Consider the following 22,871-nt stretch of genomic DNA (forward strand, 5'->3'; position numbering starts at 1 on the left):
GCCAATTTCAATTCTATAGGAGATAAAACATGATAAAATATGATACCCATATCCTGACAGAGAGGCGTTGGACTCATAGTGTAGATTGAGACTTTTTTTTTTGAGATTGACAATATAGGAATTTGTTTTGCTTGACTATATACGTTTGTAACAGGAATTTTGTTTTATCTTGCTTTTCTCAATGGAGATAGAGAAAGGTGAGAGGGGGACAAAAGGGATCTTCATGAAAATAAAATAAAAATTCAAGAAAAGAAAAAGCCCAAAGATACCTGTAAAAATCTCACCAACAGAGTCTTACAAAGCTCATGACTTTCATAAAAAGTTAACTGGGCATAAACACTTGAGTGTTTTTTACTGTAAATATTGTCCTGACCTTCATGCTCATAAAGGTACTCATTTCTTTTTTTATTTGTGTCATGAAGAAAAAGTCAGAAATAGGCAAATAAAGTAAAAACTTTATATGACAGATTATATCATATTTACTATGTCTAGATGACAATTCAAGGTAAAAAAAAAGACTTGGAGATTTTAGTGGATTGCAAACTTAATATAAATTTGATGTAATATGGTAGCAAAAAAAAAACCCCAAAACAACAAAATCCCAAATGAGATTTTAGGATGCATTAAGAGACGCATCGGGGCCTTGACTCAAGAGATAATGGGCCTGATCAGACACCAGCTGAAGTATTGTGACCCATTTTTCAGCACCATATTTTAGGAAGATAAGCTGTGGTAGATCCAGAGCAGGGTAGCCAGGATGATGAGAGGACAGGAGCACGTACAATGTAAGTTAAATGAGTTATTTATCCTGGACAATAAAATATTTGATGAGGAGTAGGGATTGGAGGGAAGGTAGTTGGGACACACTGTAATAATTGTCTTCCAAGTATGTAGAGGCCTTTCATGTGGAAAAGGACCTCAACCTCTGCTTGATCCCAGAAGGCAAAGCTAGAAACATCGGGCAGAAGTTGGAGAGTGCCACAGCTATAGCTTTGGTGTTAGGAAGAATAGTTCTAACAGCTATCAAAAAGGGAATAAGCATACTGGGAAAGTAATGAGCTACTGAATAGTCAAGGTCTAATGCAGTTTGTCTCTGCCTTTCCTAAAATAAGATGCCCAGAGCTGAACACAGTGCCAGATGCATTCTGATAAGGACCCATCACTTCCCTATCTTAGTATTTTTGCTGTGCCTCTCAATAACCACTGGGCAACCACTTGAATTATGAATTATAATTGAATTGAAATTGGGAAAGATGATGGCTATCATATAGTTATAATTCCATGTGATTATAAAATTATAATTTGATTAGTTGCTATGTTGTAAATCAATTAAGGCAGCTTGACATGGTTGAAAGTGCACTGGAGCAGAAGTTAATTCTATTATCATTTACTAGATAGATGGTCTTGGGCAAACGACTGACTTATTCTTGCTCTTGTCTATAAAATGAAGGGGAGACAGTTGTAGAGGCATCTAGTAGGCAGGGTAGATAAAGAGCTGGGCCTAGAGGCAAGAAGACCCGGGTTCAAATGTGGCCTCAGACACTTACTAATTGTGTGACCCTGTACAAATCACTTAACCTGTTTGCCTCAGTTTCCTCATTGGTAAAATGAGAATAATAACGGCAGAGTTGTTGTGAAGATCAAATGAGATAATATTTGTAAAACATGCTTAACACAGTGGCTGGCACACACAGTAGGCGCTATATAAATGCTTATTCCTTCTCTCTTTCCCCACCCCCCACCCCCTTTGTTGGACTAGAAGACTTCTAAGGTCTCTTCCAATGTGAAAATGCTATGATTTTATATATACTTCAAAAAACCTTATACTTCATGCTTCATATCACGTACAGTTGATCAAATATGATGTTTGGGCTGGTTTCTGCCAAAAATGGAAACATTGGTCAGGATTTCAGCCTACTAGTATAGCATGGTTTTAATAGAGAAGAAAGCAGACTCACCTTGAATCATTTTGATTTAGAGCATTGTTTTCTAGGAATAGGGCTGCACCGCCTGTACTTCTCTTGTATCCCCAGAGCGTCTGAGTTCAGTACACAATACCAGGAGCTCTGGAAATACAAACTGAATGGGGGAACGGAGGGGGAAGCAAAAACAAAGGTTGCTCCGGTTATTTATTATTTCGGTAATTCACTGGAACATAATGGTCCGCTTGAATTATCTCAGTCATTTGGCAGGGATGCCTAAGGGAAACACTTAAAATATCTGCTCTTTAGTACTTTCAATTTGAAAGAATATACTTTCTGCAAGATACCTAGAAAATGGGAACATTTGCAAGAAGCTGCAGAGACTTCATAAAACAATCTTGACATCACTAATGTGAAACGATGTTTAATAGGAATGTATATGTGTAGCCTTTATCAGGCTGTGCATCGTCTTGGGGAAGGAGATGGGGAGGGAGGGAGAGAAAATGTAAAACTCAAAACCTTATGGAAGTGATTGCTGATAAATCAAAATAAATTAATAAAAAAAAAAAGTAAAAGTAAATAAAACAATCCTGAGAGGACTGCTTTGAAAAGAATGAGTTGGAGATAAAAATCAAAATTTGCTGCATATGACATTCTCAGCACTTTGATACTCTCCCTGACTGATGCCAGATCAAAGTAAGTAGATCACAGGTCAAGCAATAAGATAGTAAGGTTCAAGTATCAAAGATATCCAGAGTGGGTGTTTTTTGGTTTTTTGTTTGTTTGTTTTGGGTTTTTTTTGCCATGTGGGACTTTTTTTCCTCTGCTAGTTTAAAAAAACTTTTTTAAATTCATTTGGACCTTAAATAAAAAAAAAGAGAGAACATTTGCACATATGCAGCACAACATAAAGATAGAATTCAATACAAAACCTTGAATTTCCATTTCAGACTGTTTACTTTAAAAAAAAAAAACCAAACCACTCTGTAAAAAATACTACACATTGTTTTCAAAGTTATCCTGCTTTTTTTCCTAAGTTTTTTTTCTCTGCTGGGCAGTTTTTTCCTCCCTCCTTCCCCTGCCCTAGAGAAGGCTATGGTTAAACACATACGTACATATAAAACCACATTATTCATCTGTTTATATCAGTTCTTTTTCTGGAGGTGGATAACATCCTCCTTCATAGGTCCTTTGTAGTTGGTTTGAGAATTTAGGATACTCAAGATGAGTTAGTCATTGAAAGTTATTCTTAGAACAATATTTCTGTTATTATATACAACGTTCTCTTGGTACTGACTGCTCGTTTCACTTTTCGTTATTTCATGCAGGTCTTCCCATGTTTTTCTAAAATCAACCAACTCATCAAGAACAGTAGTATTCCATCACAATCATATACTTGTTTCGCCATGTCCCAATTGAAGAGTGTCTATCATTTTAGCCAATCTGATAAGTTTAAGATGATATCTCAAAATTGTTTTAATTTGCATTTCTCTACTCAATAATGATTTAGAGCATTTTTATATGATTATACATAGTTTTGATTTCTTCACCAAAAAACTGCATTCATGTCCTTTGATCATTTATCAAAATTTTGTATATATTGAGGAATGAGACCTTTATCTGAGAGACTGTCTATAAAAAATTTCTCTTCCCCCTCAATTTACTTTCTTTCTAATTTTAGCTGCACTGATTTTATTTGTACAAAACCTTTTTAATTTAATGTAATCAAAATTATCCATTTTACGCCTCCTAATGCTATCTTTTTATTCATAAATTGTTCTCCTATCCATAAGTCTAATAGGTATTATGTTTCTATGCCCAATTTCTGCCAGACTACTTTCCAGCTTTCCCAACAATTTTTACCAAGTAATGAATTCTTATTCCAAAAACTTAAATCATTACATTTGTTAAATATGAGGTTACTATAATCATTTACTATTGTGTGTTGTACATCTATTCTGTTCCACTGATCTACCTTTGTGTTTCTTAGCCAGTACCAGATATTTTTGGTAAATATTACCTAATAATATAGTTTGAGATCTGATACTGCTAAATCTCCTTCCCTTACATTTTTTTTCATTAGTTTCTTTGAAGTCCTTGACCTTTTGTTCTTCCAAATGAATTTTGTTATTATTTTTCCTAACTCAGTAAAACAAAATGTCATAATTTAATTGGGATGGCATTGAGTAAATGGATGTTAGGTAAAATTATCATTTTTATGAGATTCATGGTTTATACATGCACACATTATCCTTTATAAAGACAATGCTGCCGTTTCATGGTCAGTAAGCCCAGGATTTTGAATTGTTTTTCTAGTTGGTATTAATGGGTAGAACTGGGTCAGCTGAATTCTCTTACTTCTCCTCCCACATGAGTAATTGGTCCCTATAAATCTATGAATCTCTATGCACATTGTCTCTCTTGAGTTTACCATGTACAAAATTAGGTAGTACAAATATTGCAAGTTCACACAGGAAAGCACTTGGTTTTCTTTCCAAGTATTGTAAACTAAAAGTGTATTTGATGTTTTTTTCCCAAGGTTGTTAAAATAATTCAAAGTAATAAAATGCTTTAAGATTTACAAATTGTTTTCCTCACTACAAACCTGTGATGTAGGTAATACAACAACCTATTACACATGAGGAAACTGAGGCACAGAGAGTTTAAATGATATGCTCAGGGTCACACAGCAAATCAGTATTGAAACTGTGCCTTGACTTCTCAGGTCTTCTGATTTCAAAAAAGAAAATTCTACAAACTTCTCAGCTCTGTAAATTGACTTTCTTAGTTTTCCACTTTTATGATGAAAAAGTAATAGCTGATTTTTACAGGCCAGTATAAATGCCTGTGTAGTAAATCTTGAAGTTCTTCTTTCCTGTCTTAAGGAAGAAGAAATCTAGCTCTACTTTTGCTGTATACTTATTGTCAGCTTGAGTCAACTAATTGAAGCATTTCAGAAATTCACATTTCCCCCAAATACGCTGTGTTTAAGCTCAGTGCCTGACATGTAGTAGACACTTAATAAATGCTAGTTGACTGACTTTTTCAGTTTCCTATTTCTTTTGAAGGTAGTACCATCCTCTCCGTCACTGAGGTTTTCAATGTAAGGGTCCTCCTTGATTCGTTACTATCTCTCAGTCCCTATATCCAGTCAGTTGGTAGTTTTGTCCTCTTAGCATTCATAATATCTGTCCCCACCTCTTCATTCACACAGTCCCCACCCAAGTTTAGGTACTTATCACTTCTCTGTCACCTATACTATTGCACTAGTGATCTAGACTTTTTCTAGGTTTATTGAACATCATTTCCCTTCATATATTTTATGTTCTAACCAAACTTGCTTGCATACTATCTACCTCTTATCTCTATGACTTTGTATAGTCTTTCTCCTGGGTCTTGCACGCACTGCCCCTTCATTCCTTCTGGTTAGAGCTCCTAGGTTGCTTCACAGCTTACCTCTTCTGAAATCCTCATGGTTGCTAATGTCCTTTAAAAATTTTGTTGTTGTTGTTCAGTTGTTTCAATCATTCTGACTCTTTGTAACCCGACTTGGGGTTTTGTTGGCAAAGATACTACAGTGGTTTGCCATTTCCTTCTCCAGCTCATTTTACAGGTGAGGAAATCAAGGGAAATATGGGGGTAAATGACTTGCCCAGGGTCACACAGCTATTACATGTCTGAGGCTAGATTTGAACTCAGGTCTTCCTGACTCCAGGCCCTGCACTTTATTCACCGAGTCACTTAGCCGCCCCTTTATAAATTAAACTGTATTTACTTTGTGTATATTTTTATTTCTCTTATGTATGGTTTTTCCCCAATTGAATGTCAACAACTTGAGGGGAGGAACTATTTGTTTTTGGTTTCTTTCTCAGCATCCTTGTGCCTACCATGTAATCATAATGCTTGTTGGTGGTTTGAATTGCTTAATTCCTGGGGAATGGCAAAAATATATTATTGTATTGCTATTTCTGGTTCCTTATCCAGTGACACTAAACGACTACACAAACAAAGAAGATGCTTTGGAGAATATGTGGAATATACTTTGACATTTGGATGAATCTATGATTACATCAGTAATGTGTGTTCTTCTTCCAGTGGATCACAAACCAATCATGCCTCCTTTATGACTGTTGTCTGTGTCTTCCCATAAATCCCACAGGAAATCCACCTACTGTACTGAGGACAGAGGTACCAGTGGTGGATACAAGATGTCTATTGATTATGTCTTGCTGCTACTCCTTGGTGGGCCTTTTCTAGTCATCTATTTCTTTGATGATATTCCTGATACTACTTCTCTTATGTAATTCTTCATTGATAATGTTGCATTCAATTAATGACCACCAGGTACCCCACATTGCCTTTTGAGTGACTTGAAATTTGAATTACACAGAGATAGTGATACATACATACCTAATCAATCATTAAGCATATGTTAAGTAGCTGTTTCATAGATTTACTGTACTTGGCCCTGAAAAGACAAAAACAAAGTAGTCCCTGCCCTCTAGAGACTTGTATCCTATCAGGAGAGACAACATGTGCACATACAGGTAAAATGTAAACATGTAAAATAGGTAGATGATGATTGGGGTCAGTATCTAGCATCTTGGGGTACCTATGGAAGGCCCCATTCAGAAGGAGGTGCTTGACCTGGGTCTTGAAGGAGTTGGAAATCTACGAGGTAGATTTCCTAGCTGCCCTAGGTGAGATCAAGAAGGAAGAATAAGCATCTTATTGGTATTAAAAACAAGACTAAGAAATTCTAAAGCATTTAATTTTTACAGTTTTTAGAATTATGCCCTAAATTCAAATGAATACTTTGGCTATGGTAATAGTTTTTTATCCTTACAATCTACCCCATCTGATGATAACATAACCAAAATAAACAGATACATCATATCACAATTCGCTTATTTCAGCTTTAAAGACATAGTCTGAAACAGGGGTTTTTAAGCTGTTGTTAGTGGACGGGTTTCATTGGTCCTAGACTGATGACATTGAAAGCGCCAACTTTTACCATACTCAGATGAAGTTTATATAAATTTTTCGGCGATTGCCACCTTTAATTACAGTGTACCCTGAAGGGGATAAATAAAGAATGGAAGCTTTTTGGCTTCTCTATTCTGATCCATGGAATCCAGTTTTTAGTAGAATTAGGACTTTGGAAGTAGATGCCCTTCCTGCTTTATTTTATTTCTTATCTTCTCTCTATTTGAATCATTGAAATGGGTTTATTCATTGCCTGTGGGGTAGCATGCATGGTTTTGTGACAGCTTTACTTTGTTCTACTTTCATGTCTGTGGTTTGTTTTTGTTTGAGGTTGCTTGTAGTTTTTATTATATATTATATAACGTGTATGTATATTTGTATAATATTGCATATTATACATCCAACTGAGTTAGAAACTAATGAATTATTTTTATGGAATTTACAAATGAACCATTCAGCACCTCAAATGGTTGATTCTTTTCTGAAATAAAACTGACTAAATTGCCTCAAATGTCAGAACAAGATAGATGCTTTCTTTTCATAAATTTGGACCTTCCCCAAATCACACAATTATTTGCATAATGTCATGAATATAATATCTGCAGTCCCAGAGACAAAATGTCCTAGCATTCCTGAGCCATGTCAAGTATATATTCTTAGAAAAAATAACAAAGACAAAATATTTTAAACATACTACATTGTTTGCCAAGTATAATATTGGTATGCTATGGAACTCATCTCCTTCATGGAGATCCAGGATTATGTATTTATGAGTTCCTTCCCTCTTAAAAAAAAAAGTGATATGTCTACCTCTGGACAATTTACGAAACTTTAAATAAACATCAGGCTCCTTAACATTTTTGTATAATTAAGGGAATAGAATATGGGCCTATTGCAGCAAAAAAATAAAGATAATAAGTTTTTAATTTTTTTTAAAGAGACTTGAAAATACTCTTTGAAATTATTGATATTTTTGCACAGGTATGCCTTCCATATCATGACTGTGTCCATCATGTTTTTGATACATCAGGGGTCGGCGTAAGAAATTAAATGGGAATTTTTGGGGAGTTTTGCTGAAGCTGCAGATGTTGCATGAAGGCCAGCAGATGACCAAAAAAAAGTTTAGAAACTCAGAAATGCATAAAAATATGTATAGTATTATATACAGAAATATGTATAGTATTATATACAGAAATATGTATAGTATTGTGTGGGGGTGTAAACACCCCATAAAAGAAAAAGAAAAAATTCAGGCTTCTTCTCTGGTATGAAGGGAGGGCCAAAAAGTTTTATGTGGATTTTCCAGATGGCAGGGTTGCCATGCCCCAAACCCCCACAGTGTGGAAGGGATAACTGTATGTTTGTTTGTTTTTTCATAAATATACTTGATGCACGGTATCTTGTTGAGAAACTTGTTATACATAGTTACTTTTGCCAATGTGTCTAAGAAAATATTGTTTTACTATAACCACCCAAGATTAACATTAATTATATATACATTTAATGTTATTTTTAATCACTATACTTTTTATGGTTTTCAGAAATTTAGTGTATGACTTGTGTATGAGCAAAGATAATGAAATCTGACTAGAGTTTAGTGAAGAAAATGTGGCTGTAATACTTGAAAGAGAAATGGGAATGAGATCAAAAGTGAGAGTGAATCTTCTGGAAAGGTTGCTGGGTGGTACAGTGGATGGATGGCTAGACCTGGAGTCAGGAAAACCAGAGTTCAAATTCAGCCTCAGATAGATATTCCGTGTGACCTTGAGCAAGTCACTTAACCTCTGTCTGCCTCGATTTCCTCACCTGTAAAATAGGGATAATATTTGTAAAGCACTTTGCAAACCTTAAAATGCTCATATTGTTTTCAAACAAATGAAATGTTAAATGGCTGTAGTTCTATATGATTATAAAATATTATCAGTTGATAAATACAACTTTCTGAGATATTGTTCCCTTTTTCCTTGGTGACAAAATTTAGGCTCAGAAAAGTGACATCACAATAATAAGTAGCAAAGCTAAGGCTCAAACGAAGGTCTTCTGACTCAAAGTCTAATTCTCATCCAATTACACCAGAGTCTTCTCTCTAGGACCTTGCATTCTAGTAGAGGGAAGAACTTAGACACAGTCACTGGCAAGGCAAGACAACAAGCCTTTATTAAGTGTTTATTACATGCCATGCTCTATGCAAGTCCCAGGGATACACATAGAAATAAAAGATAGTACCTGCCTTCAAGAAGCTTACATTCTAATGAGGAAAGGGAGTACAAGAAATGTAGCTGAAATGGGGAGGGGAGTACCAGTTTGAAGAGCATATTGAATAGTATTGAATAGTGAAATCTGAAGAGAGTCAGATGCACAAACAGGAGAATTAAATTTGGTCAGTCTAGGACCATCCCCAAAATGGAGGCACTCCAGAAGGAACTCACCAATAAGAGAAGGGGGGCCAGCCCAAGCATGATGGTGAGAAGTTTCAGGGCGAGAAAGCAACTGAGTCTTGGTGGTGAAGTTTGGAAAGAATCATAAGTATAGAAGACAGATAAATAGATACAAGGCAATTTGATGAAAGAAAGAGTGCCAGTAAGCAGTGGTTCCACTTTATAGAGGAAGTGGAATCTGAACTGAGCCTTGAAGGAAAATAAGGATTTGGATGGATGGGGAAGAGGAGAAAATATGTTCCGGACATGGGTTGGGTAGTTGTTGTCCTTCTCAAAGAGGACCAAAGTGGCATCACTAGGTCAATGTCCCACTGTGGCTGATTAGACCAGTAGGAGCTCAGAATGCTCTGCCACAGATGGGAGTGGCTTTTGCAAATGCACAGAAATGGGAATTAGAATTTTGAGTTTGGAGACCAAACAGTAATGAAATTGTGTTAGAATGTCAAATGCATGAAGGAGAATAATATAAAATAACTCTTGAAGGTTGTGGAAGCTATGGTATAGAAGGGCCTTTAATGCCACTTTAAGGAGTTTGGTATTTTATCCTGAAAACAAATACGAAGCCACTGTATGTTTCTAGGCAGGTAGGTGGCACCGTGGACAGAGAGCAGTGCTTGGAGTCATGAAGACTCATCTTCATGAGTTCAGATCTGGGCCTCAGACACTTATTAGCTGTGTAAATTTGGGCAAATTACTTAATCCAGTTTCCTCATCTGTAAAACAAGCTGGAGAAGGAAATGGCAAACCACTCCAGTATCTTTGTCAAGAAAACCCCAGATGCCGGATCATAGTTGGACGTGACTGAAATGACTTAGCAATCAAAAGTACGTTTCTAGATAAAAGATGGCCATGGTCAGATCTGGGCTTTTGTATAAATATGGTACAGTGGTAAAAGCATTGAATTTGGTGGAGGAGGAACTGAATTCAAATCACAACTCTGCTATTTACTAGCTGTGTAAACTTGGACAAGTCATTTTCACTCTGGGCTTCAGCATTCTCTTTAAAAGGAAGTTGTTTTCCTAGACCTAGACAGATACTATCCTCATTTCACAAGTGAGTAAATTGAAGCAGATAGAAGTTGATTGGCTTGCCCAGGGTCACACAGGAAATATCTGAGGCTTAGATTTGAACTCAGGTCTTCTTGACTCTTTAAGGCCCCTCTTAGTTCACCATCCTGTGAATGGCCTAAAGACAACAGAACTCTGGGTGTATAAATGAATAGCAGGAAGGAGCAAGGGAGAAAGAGATTCATGGGAGGAACAAAGTACATAATTGAACTGGTTAACCGTGAGATTAAGATTATGAAGGAAAGGGAGGCCGGAGCATTGGTGATGAATTGGGAAAAGAGGGAGGCAGAGAGGAATTGGAGGCTGCAGTAAAAGATAAAGAATGTGTTGGGTAGGATTGAGGCAGGTGAAGTCAGAGAAGGATGGGAGATTATTTAAAATAAGAGAGAGGAATTTCAGAGTGATCGGAGGGGAGACATTGTTTGAAAGGATTTGTGAGAGCTAAGCTATGACTACCCTTGTAGATAGCTTATGGGTAACAAAGATGGAAGACTCAGGTCATGGAAATTAAAGAGGTGAATAAACTAGGAGGCCAAGCCATTCTAGGAGGTAACAATTTAGATATTGAATTTCCCCAGTTATGAAGGCAGGGTTTGGGATGGAGAAGAAAACTGAGTCAGGTACTGAATTGCTTGAGATGAGAGAGATTAACATAACAACACAGACCTGGAAAGGATAATATGGACAGATGGAGTAAGTTTCAAATGAAGAGAAGTTTCAGAGTCAGTGGTAGGTCTGGATAACAATAATAAGTAATAATATCAATGTTGTTGTTTAGTTGTTTTTCAGTCGTGTCAAACTCTTTGTGGCCCCATTTGGGGTTTTCTTGGCAAAGATACTGGAGTGGTTTGCCATTTTCTTCTCCTGCTCATTTTCCAGATGAGGAAACTGAGGCAAACAGGGTTAAGTGCCTTGCCTGGGGTCACCCAGCTAGGAAGTGTCTGAGGCCAGATTTGAACTCACAAAAATGAGTCTCGTTGACTCCAGGCTAGGGACTCTATCCACTGTATCACAGAGCTACGTGTTAATAATTGCTAATGCTTATATAGCATTTACTGTGTGACAAGGACTGGATAAACACTTTGCAATCATTATCTCATTTGATTCCCACAACAACCCTTGGAGATAGGTGATACTGTTATCTCCATTTTGCAAGTGAGGAACCTGAGGCAAACAGATTAAGTGACTTGCCCAGAGTCACACAGCTAGTAAGGGTCCCAGGCAAGGTTTGAACTCAGGTCTTCCTGACTCTAGGACTATAGCAAATTGAGGACAAGGAACTGGCCGTGAAAAGCAAGAAGTATGTCAATTCTTCTTTTTGTTCTGGTGTGTTAAAGGTGGACAAGAAAAGGAAAAATCAGAACTGAAGAGGGTGGCTAGGGATGAGGTTATCTTCTGGAAAGAGAAGGGTTCCAGTGAAACCAAGAAGATAGAAAAATTTTTAGAGGGAGAGATCTAGAATGGAGAATTTGTTAGTGATACAGAGGAAAATTTGACTCAAGAATCATTAAAGAAATATTTTCCCAGCCCTATTAATAACTTTAAATTAAATTAAATTAAATGCTTTATTTGGGATGGACTGCTTGTTTAAACAGTTTAAATAGAAATGAAATTATTGTCTGCAGGATTGCTGTTCCAGACTTTAGCAAATTATTTGTGATTATTCCTCAAGTCTAATTAAGGAAGTGATATCTTATTCTAAATACCTAATTGCCAGAATAGATCAATGTCTCTAGGCTAACACAGAAATCTTAGAGTTCCTTATGTGTTTCATTAAATATGTACTTCCTTGTTTTTTACCTAACTAAATATCATCTCATACTGAATTTGTGTGTGAATTTGTATGTGCATACACACACACACACACACACACACACACACACACACACCACCCTACCTTAAGGCAAAGTACTAGTGAAATAAATTTACTGAGCTAAAATATTTTCAGTCCATTTATCAACTCAACTTTATCACTTGACAATGTTCATTACTATTAATTATTATTTACTATCCAAATGAAATTCTGTAAATATAGATCAATCTGTGATGGATATAAAATATACATAATTTTTAGAAGACATAATTATTGCTCCTTGAAGCTTACCCGTTATAAAATAGATAAGCAAGAACGTATCAAGGGATTTGAAAGTTAGGCCTGCTTATCCTGGATTGCATGCAGGTATATACAATACCTATTTTGCAGACAGGTATATTTTTGCTGACAGCATCCTGCTGATAGCAGTCTTTTCTGCTAGATTACAAACTCAAGGCCAATTCACCAACAGGGTTTTCAAATGTATTGGAACAAGCTAGAAAATGTCTACAGGGAGGACCTTATAAACAAAGCTGAATGATGTAAACTCCATGTGAAAAGTAATACAGAGTCAGGAGAGGACTCTGAGAAATGGAATAAAATTCAAATAGCAAAGGGAAACTTAATTTTGACAGTGTACTACGCACAGAGAGAACAACAGAAAATGTACTTGATGGTACCAAGTAGGCCTTTAGCTTACCTTCACTGCAGTAAGTTGTCCTGTAGATGAAAGAAGGTAGGAAATGAATTAATTGTCGAGTATTTTGTAATTGCTTAAGTACTTTCATATACATTATTTATCCCATCTTTGGGATAGCACTGTGGTACACAAGGCAAGTGGTCTTAATCCATAGTTTAGAATGGAGACAACCTTCGGAGCAGAAAGAGTAGATTTTCCCCATTGTTAATCTATGAACATGGTTATCTCCACATAATGAGGAGAAATAAGCAGATTTTTAAAAGCCACAATCATTTAAAAAAAAATTCGTTTGGAAGGAAAATTATATAAAACCTTGAATATTTCTTTCAAGCCATATTCTCCCCCAAAAAGAACTGAGGCAAGTGAGATGGAGGTTCATAACTTGCCCAAGGGCATGCCACTTGTAAGTGGTGGAACCCCAGCTCTATCAAACTCAAATTCCAGTAGTCCTTACAATTTATCCTCTTGAGGGCCCTTTAATTTCATTACTTCAAGTGTGTGAAAACTACTTCTGAATATCCTCCATGGCTATTTCTGTCTCCTCTCCTGTCTTGCCACCCTCTGTGTAGATTTCCAAGATCTCTAGGCCTATAAAGATTATTCTCCAGGGGTACTGAAAGACAATTGATTCCTGGGCTGGTTGTATCATCCAGGTCTCCCATCCACCTGCTGTACCCTTGCCATGGAGATTTTTGGTGGCATCATTCATCCCCAGGACTTGGCACCTCTGGGTTTTTCTTGAGGTGGAACAAGATTATAGAATTATAGGATAATAGATTTTGAGCTGTAGAGAACCTTGGAAATCATTGAGTCTTAACTCATTTTACAGACGAGGAAACTGAGGAAACTGAACTCTTAAGAGATACTTCCTGACTCCAAGTCCAATGGTTTATTGAATACACCATGCTGCCACAATGAAGAAAGCCATCCTTCTTTTTCCTCAATCCTACTTGAAGCCTCCCCACCCCCACCCATATTCGCCTGTCTGCAAAAATTTAGGAAATATCACAAGGTTGAACTTGATGAACTCTGTAGATTCCTTCCAACTCTATAAATTCTAGTTATTATGAAATAGGTCATTGAGAAATTTAAAGAAACATAAGAGATTACCAAATCTTGGAAACGAATTTATCCATGTCCTTAGAAAATGGTGTATAAATATTGTCAGTTTAAACAAATACACATCTACTGAGCGTTGTGTATATTGGAAAGATTACTGAATTTAAAGCAAACAGACATAGGTTTGAATGCTATTTCTGCCCCTTCCCACCTGTGTGAACTTAGGTAGGTTTCTTCACCTCCTCAGTCTGATTTGTAATCTCCAAAATGATGGGATTGCAGTAGGTGATAACCTTTCCAGCTCTGAATCTGAGATAATATATGTAAAAGTACCTTGTAAGTTTTAAAGCATGAGACAGACATAAGCTGTTATTATCCAATTGTGTGTCTGGGTTGTGTACCTTATTCTGTAGTACTCTGATAACAGAGGTTTATCAAAAACAAGGCACTGTTTTTACCATTCTGTATAAATACACCCAGAACTTAAATGTGAAGAAAGAGCTTTTCTAAAAATCCTGTATTGCAAAGAAGAGAGGCACTACCTGCAAAACCATACTTTGAGAGGGAATTTAATTTAGGAAAGAAACAGCTTGAAAGGAGAACCCAGCTCATGGAAAATTTGCTAATGATGATGTAAACTTGAGGGCAGCTAGGTGGTATAGTAGAGAGAGCTCTGGGCTTGGAAGCAGGAAGACCTGAGTTCAAATGAGGCTTCATATGCTTACTAGCTGTGTGACACTGGGCATGTCACTTAACCCCTATTTGCCTCAGTTCCTCCGCTGTAAAATGGGGACACACTGGAGAAGGAAATAGCAAACCACGCCAGTATGTTTGCCAAGAAAACCCTGTGGACAAGTCCATGGAGTCACAAAGAGTTGGACACAGCTGTAGGACAGTGAATAGTAACTTAAATCAAGAAACATTTATTAAGCACCCACTGTTTTTAAGGTCTTTGAATGTAGAATTTTGCAGCCAGCTGCACTCCTTTGGACTTCTCCACCTTGCCCTGCCCCTCTGCCCCCATACCAGGTATCTGCCCTTCATACCCCCATGTTCCCCACCCCTTTTAAGCTTTCTTTTGTATGTTGCCTTTCCCATTAGGTTATCAGTTCCTTGAAAGCAGAGACTGTCTTTTTTTAATATGTGTATGTGTGTGTGTGTGTGTGTGTATGTATGTGTGTATATATATGTGTGTGTGTGTATATATATATATGTATGTATGTGTGTGTGTATGTATGGGTGTATCCACAATGCTTAGCACATAATAGGTGCTTAATAATTTTTTTCTTAATAAGTGTTTATTAAATATTTATTAATCAAATGTTTATTAACACATTGAATTAGGAGAATTATCATTTATATTTCTTTAATAACAAAACAAGTGACTGTCATTAGTCTTTGCTTAGCTATATCTGATATATAAATTTTTATAATTTCAGGATGCTGAATTTAATCCCTTGAAGTTCACCAGTATAATCGAATGTGAGAAGCCAAATAACGACCTGAGTAGGTTTCGAGGTAACATGTGAGTATTTCAATCTACTTGTTGTCTATTATTATTATTATTATTTTGTTTTTTGGAATCCAGGCCACTAAAATGATTCTTTTCACAGATTTGGATTGTCTTTTCCCTGTATACGTCTCAAGGATGCTCATTGTCATATCACTGTCTTTTAGGGAATGTTGCCTGGTATCTAACTTACCCATAATTCAGTGCTCAAGGACGCCATCCAAAAGATACTGCTAAATTTCAAATACGTAAGAGTCACCAGTGTTTCAGTAAGGAAGAGCTGCTTTCTATTTTTCTGAAGATTTCAAATCACCAGAGTTGGGGTTTTTATGCTGGGCGTGGTGGGACCTTGAGTTAAGTAAGGAAAGGGGTACTTCTGATGTCATTCCTTGGGAATCTCAACATTAGCACCCTGAGAAAGGGCACTTGGCCATGAATACCAATTTCAACATCTGCCATTGGAGACTTTTGTCCAAATTTACCTAAGTGTAATCAAACGTACTGGAGTGGTTTGCTATATCCTTCTCCAGTGTGTCCCCATTTTACAGCTGAGGAACTGAGGCAAATAGGGGTTAAATGACTTTAAATTTTCTGGGTTTGCTCATCTGTAAAATGAGGGGACTGAATTTTGTCAAGTTTTTTCTGGTGATAAGAGTACAGTAGGGATAGGGAGCCTGTGGCTTCCAGGCCACATGTGGCCCTCTAGGTCCTCAAGTGTGGCCCTTTGACTGAATCAGAATTCACTTGTGTCCTCCTAGGTCCTTGGGTGTGGCCTTTTGACTGAATCCAGATTTTGTAGAACAAATGGCCCTTTGACTGAATGCAAACTTCACAGAACAAATCCCCTTAATAAGAGGATTTGTTCTGTAAAACTTGGACTCAGTCAAAAGGCCACGCCCAAGGACTTAGAAGGCCATATGTGGCCTCGAGGCTGCAGGTTCCCCACCCCAGTCCAGTTGATTCCTAGAACTTGGCACCTTTGGCAGATTTGCAGGTGATAAGGGTCTATCTATCTTGACTGGCAGCATGGCCTAATGATTTTAGAATGATAGATCCAGACTCAGGAGGGAAGTGGGTTCAAATCCTGTCACTGATAATTAACCAGCCAGGTGACCACACGCAAGTTATTTAACCTCTCAAAGATTCACTTTCCTCATTTGTAAAATAAGGATATTAATTCCTGTGGTATATACCTCACAAGGGTGTTGTGAGGCTCAAATTAGATAATCGGTGGTTTGTGAAACTCCCCTCCTTAATGCCACCCAAACCTCAGCTCACCCGCTTCCCTGGGTTATTCCTGGTAATAGAAATCTTCCTGAGTTTAGAATGGGACATGTATTTCTTGGCTATGGCTTATGTGGGATTTGTTTTGCTTGACTATGAATATTTTTTTACAAGGAGTTCCACGCCCTCTCCCCCTACTTGATAGAGGTAGAAGAGAGAAAATTTATTTTTGTTATTTGGGGGAAAATTTTTTTAATGAACAAAAAATCTTCCTCAACTAGCTAGCCTTTTTCAAATAGCATAGAGCTCAGACTAATGTTGAATAAAATCCTTTCTGTTTTCCTTGCTTCTTCTTCCTCTCCTTCTCCAGCCTCCTCATGTTATCTGAATACATTGTCTCTAAAAATGTTTGCTGCTAAAGAGGTTATACTTATATAGTACTTTAAGGTTTGAAAAGCACTTTGCATAGATTATTTTATTTAATCCTCATAACAACCCTGGGATATAGATGCTATTATTATCAATTTCCATTTTACCAGTAAGAAAAATAAGGTTGACAGAGGTTAAGGGAATTGCCCACATTCACACAACTAATAAAGGTCTGAGGCAAGATTTGAACTCAGACCTTTTTGACTCCATGCCCGACACTTTATGCACTGTACCAGAGGTTTCAAACATGGCACAGTACAGCCTTGAAAGAGATTAAAATTGAGGAACTGGGAATTATAATAATTGCCAATAGTAAAGTAATTATTTAACAAAATAAATGAAAAGGTAATAGAACATAGATAATGTTAATATGTAGTCTTCTAAGTCCATATGCCACTTGCAAGGATCTCTGTGTATAATTTAGGGGCTCTGGTTTCTCCTTGAGTATGACATGACTGTACTGTACTGCCTACTTCACACTTTCTAGTCTCACCCTTTCAAGACCATATACAAACACAGACGCAATCAGAGAACAAGCTAGGAGCAGAAATAACATCTTTTCTAGACTCCTCATTTTGCAGATAGGAAAACTGAGTCACCATTTTAGGGCTCTGCCTTTCCTATAAAGATGCCACACTTCTTAGAGTAGCATAGAGACCCCTAACACTTTTTTTCCCTAACATCTTTTTAATACAAACATTAGGTTATCTAGAAACCAGTTATATTTTTATTACTCTGTCTCAGCCAGTCTTGGGTTATTTGTAATCCACATAAGATTTTTTTTTAAGGGTAAGGCTATCCACCAGACATCTCGGTGACACAGTGCTGGGCTTGTAATCAGGAAGGCTCATCTTCCTGAGTTTAAATCCAGCCTCAGGCACTTACCAGCTGTGTGACCCTGGGAAAGTCACTTAACCCTGTGTGCCTCAGTTTCCTTATCTGTAAAATGAGCTGAAGAGGGAAATGGCAAAAGAAAACCACAAATGGGGTCATGAAGACTGGACATGACTGAAAAAGATTAAACAACAACAACAGGGCAATCCATCACACAGCTAAGTCTAACCACAGGTCTTTGTTAGGTTTTCTTGTAGCATTGCTGTTTTAGTGAGGACCTATAATTCACATTGCTTTAACTGCTGAGACTTTTCACTAATAATGACATCACTACATTGATCTCAATAAACTTCACCATAAAAACCACATACAAATTTTCAGGACAAAAACAAGTTTTATAGACGAATAAGATTGTGTCTGTGTTAAGACTGTGTCTGTGCACACCTAAAATGTTGCTAAACTATTGCTAAAGCAAATATAAAGTATAGAATATGAATTAAAATGTGATTGGAAAAATCAATATGCTTTTAATACAACAATATTAAGGTATAATTACACTGACATCAGTATCATTATTCAAAATACACTGTTTAATTTTATTAAAATTTTAAAGGTATTTAAAACATGTTATGCCATATTGAAATAGTATTTTCGAAGTTGGTAATTGCAAAAATGAGTTAACTCTTTTTCATTCCCCCTCTCCCCCAAGCAGAGCATGAGTGTGTACACACAAATACATATACACTTACCCTCAATTTTTTACCATAGAAAACCCATCCAGAAAAAATAGATGAAATAAAGAGTACAGATATGGAGTTCTTAGCTGTACATTAAAACATTTTAAGTTACCATTAGTTAATTGGGATTAACTGACTCCATGTCATAAATTGATTTTTCAAGCTGCAAGTCAGTTTTTTACATCTCCTCTTCCCTGCCCTGTGGATTGGATGAAAGGTGGTTGGGTTCAATTCATGGGTAGTAAATAGGTTAACTCAGTCTTCCATCAGATTCTGCTTAGCATCTGGTTGTTTCCCAATTGAAAACATTTCTTTTTAAAGGGAACAATACATCCAGTGTCTCTAACTTTGAATGCTTTTTTTTCCCCAAAAAAAATCATCCCATGAATGCTTTAATTCTGTTGTTGTTGTTGTCTCTGACTCTTTGTGACCACAATTGGGGTTTTATTGGCAAAAATACTGGAGTCGTTTGCCATTTCCTTCTCCCAGCTCATTTTACAGGTAAGTAAACTGAGGCAAACAGGGTGAAGTGACTTGCCCAGGATCACCCATCTAGCAAGTTTCTGAGGCCAGATTTGAACTCAGGGAGATAATTCTTCCTGACTCCAGGCCCAGCCCTCTGCCCACTGTGCCACTTGACTCCTGTGATTCTATAATGTGTCACAAAATACAGTGAGACCAATGTGATACCCTTTGTGTGCTGAGGGAGCAGATAGTGAGGAGGAGTGTGGCCTAGGGAATTCAATAATAGTTGTGCAGCTCTCTTAATAACTATCACAGTGGTGAGAGCCAATGATCAACGTGAAATGAGAGGTGATTGGGCAGCAGTGTCCTCACATATATTGTCTTACTACTGCCACCACCGCCGTATGTGCTTTATAGGTATTCTTTTGCTTGGCTACTTGAATTTCTAGGGCAGCCAGGTGGTGCAGCTGGTAAAAGTGCCAAAATATGGCACTGAAGTCAGGAAGACTTATTTTTCTGAGCTCAAATTTGGCCTCAGACACTTTTTAGCTGTATGACCCTGGGCAGGTCACTTCACCCTGTTTGCCTCAATTTCCTCATCTGTTGTCTCCAACAAAATATGTTGCCACATATTTTTTTCATCTCATTTTTTAATTCTTCCAGTTGGTATTGATTTTTATCTCTGTGCTCATATGTCAGTGATATGACTGTTTACCTAGCTGATTTGGAAATGACATCAACATCAGTAACCATGTTTGCTATCTACTATAATACAATTGGTTTCGGGGTGTGGGGGTGGGGGTGTGGGTGTAGTGTTATTTGGTGTTCATTATGTCCCTGTCTTCCCAACTTTTTTTTCAAAGAAAGTTTTCATACCATCATGGGCATTAGGCTTCTTTTAGGTCTACAGGCCTTTGTCTTCTATCATTTTTTAATGCTTAAATAATGTTTGTCCACATTTTTTTTTCTGATTCCACGTCCAGTATTGTATTTATGATAACAGTAGATGAACAAATGAAGTTAAATATGTGTAATACTTTGCAGGCTACAAAGGCTTAATATCATAGGGTCACAGACAGACATTGAAGTTACATAATCTATCCTTATAAGTCTTCCCTTATATTTTCCTCTTATTCTCTCCTTCCTGTACTCTTTTAGAGCAGAGCATAATGAAACAAGCCCTTGATAAGGAATAAACTGAACCTTGCTTTACTTCTGGATTTATCATGAACTTTTTGACCATGAACAAATTTGTAGATATGTTTTCTAATATAAAAAAAGGCATGAGATTAGATATCGTTGCTGTTCAGTTGTTCAGTCATATCTGACTTTACGTGACGCTATGGACCATACTTTCTATGGTTTGTTTTTTTAAATTTATTTATTTATTTTTAGTTTTCAACATTTACTTCCACAAAATTTTGAGTTCCAGATTTTCTCCCCATCTCTTCCCTTCCCCCCCTCCACTGTCCACATATGTTTTTGCTTTTATTTTATTGTTCAGCATTACCTTGAAATTACCAAGTATTTAAGGTATGTATTGGTTTAATCTGGAGGCTCTTTTTGAATTCTTCATAATACTTCTCTATTTTTTTTTATCCTTTGCAACAGATGTTGGCGTATAAGCTATAACTATCTTCATTGTGGTCTTTTTGTAAATGCTTACCATAAGTACTGCAACATAAAATGATCAAATGTTCCCTAAATTTTGTGCCTTGTTTCCTTTGGATACATGAGAAAAGTAACTCTGCCAACTCTTTATTTACCTCTCCATGAAACATCCTTTCTTTTAACTGCAGTTTCCTTTTGTCTTTTTTCTTCATGTATAGTGAGAACTTCAATCCTGACATGATTTAGTTCTTCTAGTGAACTATCTCTCTTTCTATCTCTCTATTTATTTATTAAGTTTTTTCCACTTAATATTTTATTTTTTTCCAATTACATGTAAAGATAGTTTTCAAAATTCATTTTTATAAGATTTTGACTTCCAATTTTTCCCCCTCCCTTTTTTTTGCCCTACCCAAGCAATCTGATATAGTTTATACCTGTACAATCATGTTAAATGTATTTCCACATTAGTCATGTTGCTAAAGAAAAATCAGAAAAAAGGAAAAACCATGAGAAAGAAAAAAACACACCAAAAAAGTGATAATAGTATACTTTGATCTGCATTCAGACTCCATAGTTCCTTTGCTGAATGTGGATAGCATTTTCCATTGTGAGTCCTTTGGAATTGTCTTAGATCATTGTATTGCTGAGAGGAGCTAACGCTATCATAGTTGATCATCGCACAATGTTGCTGTTACTGTGTACAATGTTTTTTTGGTTCTGCTCCCTTCATTCAGCATCAGTTCATCTCTAAGTCTAGGTTTTTCTGAAATCTGCCTGCTTGTCAGTTTTATAGCACAATAGTATTCTATTATATTCATATACCACAACTTGATCAGCCATTCCCCAATTGATGGGCATCCTCTCAATTCCTAATTCTTGGCCACCACAAAAAGAGCTGTACATGTGATTTTATTTGTGTGGAAAGTATTTTGAAATTGTGTTTTTTATGATCTTTTTGGGATACAGACCTAGTAGTGACATTGCTGGATCAAAGGATATCCACAGTTTGATTACCTTTTGGGCACAGTTCCAAATTGCTCTCCAGAATGATTAGATCAGTTCATAACTTCACCAACCATGTATTAGTGTTCCAGTTTCCCACATCTCCAACATTTATCATTTTCCTATTCTGTCATATTAGCCAATCTGATAGGTGTAATGTGGTACCTCAGAGTTATTTTTATTTGCATTTCTCTAATCAGTAGTGATTTAGAGCATTTGTATATAACTATAGATAGCTTTAATTTCATCTGAAAATTGCCTATTCATATGCTTTAACCATTTATCAATTGGGGAATGACTTGTAGTCTTACAAATTTGATTCAGTTCTCTATATATTTGAGAAATGAGGCCTTTATCAGAAACACTGGCTATAAAAATTGTTTCCCAGCCTTCTCTTTTCCTTCTAATCTTGGATGCATTGGTTTCATTTGTGCAAAACCTTTCTAATTTAATGTAATCAAAATGATCCATTTTGCATTTCATAATAATGTTCTCCGTCTCTTGTTTGGTCATACATTCTTATCTTCTCCATAGATCTGACAGGTAAACCATTTCTTGCTCTCCTAATTTGCTTATGGTTTCACCCTTTATGTCTAAATCATGTACCCATTTTGACCTTATCTTGCCACATGGTGTGAAATGTTGGTCTATGCCTAGTTTTTGCTGTACTGTTTCCCAGTTTTTTTTCAAATAGTGAGTTCTTTTTTTTATTATTATTTTTTAAAGGCAATTGGTGTTAAGTGATTTGCCCAGGGTCACACAGCTAGTAAGCGTTATGTCTGATGCCGGATTTGAACTCACGTCTTCCTGAATTCAGGGCTGATGCTCTATCCACTGCACCACCTAGCCGCCCCTGCATTTTTTTCCATTAATTCCCTTGATATTCTTGACCTTTTGTTCTTCCAGATGAATTTTGTTATTATTTTTTCTAACTCTATAAAACAAGTTTTTGGTAGTTTGATTCATTGCCAGTGAATTAGTAGGTTAGTTTAGGCAGAATTGTCATTTTTATTATATTGGCTCAGCCAACCCACGAGCAATTGATATTTTTCCAGTTGTTTAGATCTGACTATT

At 36.7% G+C, this 22,871-nt stretch overlaps 1 protein-coding gene across 1 annotated transcript in view; it reads left to right on the forward strand.

Moving 5' to 3' along the window:
- ATP10A (ATPase phospholipid transporting 10A (putative)) overlaps positions 1 to 22,871 on the forward strand; it is a 295,670-nt gene that overhangs the window by 200,483 nt on the left and 72,316 nt on the right. The window contains exon 3 of the mRNA XM_020992777.2: positions 15,425 to 15,510. Within this exon, the coding sequence (XP_020848436.1) occupies positions 15,425 to 15,510 (86 nt within the window). The remainder of the gene's footprint in view (positions 1 to 15,424; positions 15,511 to 22,871) is intronic.

This window comes from Phascolarctos cinereus, unplaced genomic scaffold, assembly GCF_003287225.1.
Source record: "Phascolarctos cinereus isolate Bilbo 61053 unplaced genomic scaffold, phaCin_HiC Scaffold_726;HRSCAF=1367, whole genome shotgun sequence".
In the NCBI taxonomy this organism is placed as follows: Eukaryota; Metazoa; Chordata; class Mammalia; order Diprotodontia; family Phascolarctidae; genus Phascolarctos; species Phascolarctos cinereus.